The sequence below is a fragment of the Fukomys damarensis genome, unplaced genomic scaffold, assembly GCF_012274545.1.
Source record: "Fukomys damarensis isolate Sample0158 unplaced genomic scaffold, DMR_v1.0_HiC HiC_scaffold_34, whole genome shotgun sequence".
NCBI classification, from domain to species: domain Eukaryota; kingdom Metazoa; phylum Chordata; class Mammalia; order Rodentia; family Bathyergidae; genus Fukomys; species Fukomys damarensis.
In genome coordinates, this window is record NW_022900946.1 from 13,821,128 (window position 1) to 13,826,200 (window position 5,073).

At 48.5% G+C, this 5,073-nt stretch overlaps 1 protein-coding gene across 1 annotated transcript in view; it reads left to right on the forward strand.

Annotated features, from left to right (window-relative positions):
- The first annotated feature begins 6 nt into the window (after positions 1-6).
- Positions 7-5,073, forward strand: part of Tvp23a (trans-golgi network vesicle protein 23 homolog A) — a 23,043-nt gene continuing 17,976 nt past the window's right edge. The window contains exons 1-2 of the mRNA XM_010609967.2: positions 7-43; positions 284-363. Of these exons, the coding sequence (XP_010608269.1) occupies positions 35-43; positions 284-363 (89 nt within the window). The 5' untranslated portion in view covers positions 7-34. The remainder of the gene's footprint in view (positions 44-283; positions 364-5,073) is intronic.

Below are 5,073 nucleotides of genomic sequence, written 5' to 3' on the forward strand. Positions count from 1 at the left end.
CTCAGGCGCTGGGCTCCGGGCGGGCTCCGGGAGGATGAAGCAGGTAGGGCAGGCAGGGAGGGCAACGCGAGCCGGGAGGAGCCCGCGGGGCTGGAGAGGCCTAGAGGAGGAGGGGATGCGGGGACCCTGCAGCAGGAGGGTGGGGAAGGCCGCGCATCCCGGAGGCGACTCCCGGAACCCACCCACCGAGGTGTGCAGAGAACCCCACCACCGCCATGCAGGCCGGCTGGGGTGTGCAGGGCGGCAGGTGGGCCTGCCATCCATCAGCCCCGTGTTTCTCCAGGCCCTGGTGGACGACACGGAGGACGTGTCCCTGGACTTCGGCAACGAAGAGGAGCTGGCCTTCAGGAAAGCCAAGATCAGGTCTGTCGGGTCGTGGCTTTCGGCCAGCCGTTCCTAACGTTGCACGTTCATTCATTTATGCACTGATTTTTCAAGATGTACTGAGCTCACCCTATATGCCTGCAGAGAGCACAGTCCCTGACCTGCTGGAGGCTGGATCCGGATACTAGAGAGGGCACAGCAAACACTGAACAGGCAAATAAGGTAGTGATGGAGTGAGAGAGTTAGGAAGAGAATTAACAGGGTGTCAGAAGAGAAAAGCCTCTGAGGAGGTGACTTTTGAACTGAGACCTGAGTGGTGAGCCATCAGAGGCTCTCCAGGAAGAGGGTTCCATGCTGAGGAAACAGAAAGTGCAAAGGCCCTGAGGCTCTTTGGGAAGGGTAGAGAAAGGCCACTGTGGCTACAGGGCAGTGTGGGAGGGAATTGGGATGGCAGAGGGCTGGACAGGTGGAAAAAGGCTTCAGTGTTTGTTCTAGTCTCTGCTTGGCCAGATGGACTTATCCTAGGTCAGGTCACATGCCTGCCTGAGACCTTCTGTAGCCCATGAGGCAGTAAGACTGAGAAAAATGGGCTGTGGTATAGCTTCATGGCAGATTGCTTGCCCAGTATCCACAAGGTCCTGGGTTTCATCCCCAGAATGGCAAAAACCAGGGAAGAGGAAATGACCCTGTGACTTGTGAGCATGGCTGCCCACTGCCTGAGCACCTGCCACATCCAGAAACTCCCACGGCTCAAACATGCTCACCTGGCTTTGCCCTCCTCTCCTTCCAGTTTTCGACACCAGCAGGTGTGGCCTGGACTGCAGGCTGGAGGCTGGGCTGTAGGGACAGAAGGAAGCAGGGAGCATGTGCTGGGAGGCTGGGCCAGGGCTGCAGCAGGGATGACAGGGAGAAGGGACCCTGGATTGGTGGCGTCAAGACGTGGGGTGGGGACGGAGGTAGTTGGAAGTGACGCTCTGGCTTCCAGCTCAGTGACTGAGGGGGTGAAGGGGCAATTATGGGGCAAAGACAAAGTGATCAAAAGATAGAGTGAATGTTGAGATTTTTAAAAATTTGTTACAGTCCAAGACACACTGCCATTAACCCTCCCCAAAGACTTCCCTTCACTTCGAACATACTCATCCCCTCATTTTGCCACTTTGTGAAGCAGGCCTGGGAAGCCTGTTTTCGTGAGTGTGTTTACCAGGTACGCTCAGCAATATGGTGAATGCTGCTGCCCAGTGCCATACAGTGGAAGGGCGGGCTTTACATTACAGAGTGTCCTTATTCCCCTGTTCACCAGATCTGGCACTGTGCAACTTCTGAATCTTCCCCATAGTCAAAATGACCATGAAATGCTTTACATCCGGGACATCAAGGCAGCCATGACAGTGCAACTAGAGACACGAACGAGGACTTCCAGAACTGCTTCAGAAAGTGGCAAGAGCGACGGGATGAGTGTGTTCCAGGTGAGGGGGAGGCTCTGGAGGAAGAATAATGGCAGTGTATTTTTTACTGTAATGATTTTTTACAACTTAAACATTCACTGTTTAAGTTTTTCCATCAGATCTCATTTTGAGCTCAGAGTCGTCTTTGCTGGGTTGTGGTGGGACACTCTGGTAGCCAGGTTAAGTGAGCAGCTGGAAGGAGGGGCCAGGAGCTCCAGGAGTCATCAGTAGAGATCCAAAGGCAGGAACTCCTTTGTGTTTGAGAGCTGCTGCTCCGAGAGTCCTCTGGTGTGCTGGATGCTGATTCCTCAGTCCCACTCTGGACTTATTTAGCCAGATCCACAGGGGTTGTGCCTGGGATCGTGAACTTATTGTAGCACCCTTAGTTGATTCTGATGCATAGGAAATCCTGAGAATAAACGAACTTACCCGTACAGTGGGACAGAAAAGGGAGTTCGTAACTGAGCTCTCTTTGGGAGCCCTTCGAAAACTGTTGTCTAAGTTTCATATACTGTACCATTTTAGGAAGAGAAGACAAACTTTAATTGGATTATCAAGTGGGTTCATGATACAAAAAAAGTTCAGAATCACCAGTCTAGTGTGGGAATCCTCAACAAAATGAATTCCTCAACAAAATGAATCACAGGCTAATTTTGCAAAGAGGTGGGATGGAGGAGGTCCTATAACCCATCTGGGATATTGAGTCCCTTCTTCCCTTACCACCTGGCAGCTTGGATTTTGGATATCTTGCCCTGCCTTGGTTAACCTGTCTGTGATGTGGACACATTTGTACCAGCCTGATCTTGCCACGTGACACGTGACAGCCCCACGATTTACTCAGTAAATGTTTACGCACCATCTTCTGGGGGCGAGGTTTGGGGCTCAGCCCTGGGGGTGGAGCTGTGGTCCCTGCCCTCCCCCATTCCTGGCTCCAGGGAAAGGAGGTGCAGTGCTGTGATGCAGGCTCCTTGGGGACCAGGGAGGATGTGCTGGGCAGGTAGAGGAAATGTCAGCCTTGCTGTGTGTGCGTGGGATTTTCTTTTTGTGTTGACCTTTTTATTGTGGTAAAAGGAAACACAACATAAAATTTACCATCTTTATTTTTACTAGTCCTCTTCGGTTGTGTGAGGTATATTCTCATATGAAACAAGTGAAACAGGACTTTTTCATCTTGCAAAACTGAAACTCTATAACCATCCAACAACTCTTTTTCTCCGCCCCTGGTAACCACCATTCTACTTTCTGTCTCTATGAATCTGACTACTCACTTCATGAAAGTGGAATCATGCAGTATTTGTTGTTTGATGACTACCCCTTTCACTCAGTCTATGTCCTCAGAGTCCATCTGTGTTGTACATGTGTCAGAATTTTCTTCCCTTTTAAGGCTTTGCACCGTATAAATTTATACCATGTTTGATCAGTGCATTTGCCCATGGACTCTTGGGTCGCCTTCCCTTTTTGGAGAATGCAAATGGTACTACAGTGCACATGGGCATAGAAATACCTCTCTCGCTACCTTGCCCTCACATATTTTGGCTATATACCCTGAAGTGGGATTGCTGGCTTATAGGGTAGTTCTATTTTTAATTTTTTGAGGAACTCTAACCTGTTCCCTAATAGCAGTTGCACTATTTTACATTCCCACCAGCGGCTGCAAGTGTTCCAGTCCTTAACCTTTGCTAACGCTTGTCATTTTCCGGTTTCTTTTCCTTCTTGGTGCATCCTTCTTTGCTTTCCTGCTGCCTGTCCTAGTAGGTGTCCCGGTGTCTCCCTGTGGGGTAGATTGGGAGTTCCCTAATGGTCAGAGATGTAGGGCACCATTCCGTACGCTAGTTTGTGTCAATCTTTGCAGAAATGGCTGTTTGAGTCCATTACCCATTTTAAGAGCAGATTATTTGATTTTTTTTTTTTTTTGGTGGCTGAATACTCTAAATATTCTAGATATTGACCCCTTTTTAGATACCTGCTCTGTATATCTTTTCTCATATTGCAGAGATGGCTTTTCCACTCTGGGTTCCACCCTTTAATAAACACATGTTTTAAAGTTTGATGTCATTACTCGTATTTATGGTTTTAGTGTCCTATTGTATGTGTTTAATTGAAGTGTAATTCACACCCACAAATTCGCCCTTTAAGGTCTATAATTCAGTGTGGTTGTTAGTATGTGCATGAGGGTGTGCACCATTGACTAGTCCAGAATGTTTTCGTCATCCCAAATGGAAACCCTATATCCACTGAGCAGTCACTTACCATTTCCCCCTTGTCCAAGCTCCTGCCAACCACCAAATGTTTTCTGTCCCTATAGATGTGCTCGTTCTGAATATTTCATTGAAGTGAAATCTGTATTAGCCAGGGCTTCCTAGAGAAACAGAGCCAGTAGATGATATCGTATATCTTGGTCTGTAGCCAACAGCCCCAAAGCCAGGAGCACTAATGTCCGAGGTAGAAGATATCAAGCGTGATCAGAAAATACAGTGAATGTTTAGTTTTTGAAAAGTATTACAGCAGAAGACACGTTGCCATTGCTCCTCAGAATCCTCCCCGTCCCTTTGAACACACTCACCCTATCATCCTTGCCACTTTCTGAAGCGGTCCTGGAAGCCCGCTGTCATGAACGTATTAGTTGTGCTGTCGTGGCTGCCCCAGTGTCTTGAATTGATTCCAAATGTTGACCTTTTATGGTCATTCTGATTTTGGGGAAGGGCCTGGAGTTGCAGGGTGACAGATCTAGCGAATAAGGTGGGTGAGGATACACTGTAATGTCTTCATAGGCCCGCCTTCCTGTTGGATAGCACTTGGCAGCAGAATTCACCATATTTTTTACCATACCTTGTAAAGATGCAGATATCTCAGCTCAGATAAAAAGCAAATTCCCTCTTCCTCTTCCTTTTTGTTCTACATGCAGGCCCCTCAGTGGGGTGGTTGGGCCCCACCGACACTGGGGAGGCTGCATCTTTTCTCCTGCCAATCTCTTCCGGAAACTTCTGCAGAAACACCCCCCAATGTTTAGCAGCTGTCTGGGCGCCCCTTAGCCCGGTCATGTTGACAGATGAGATTGTACAAATGTGGCCTCTTTTCTGCCTTCTTCACCGAGCACGCTGTATCCCGTGTTTGTCTGTATTCCAGGGTTTATCAGTATTTCATTCCTTCTTATGGGTAAGTAATATCCCATTGTATGGGTTGGCAACATTTTGTTGATCCCTTCAGAGCAAGTTGTTTCTGCCTTTTGTTTGGTTCTTACAAATACCATTGCTGGAACACCTGTGTACAGGTTTTTCTCTCTCTCTCTCTCTCTCTCTCTCTC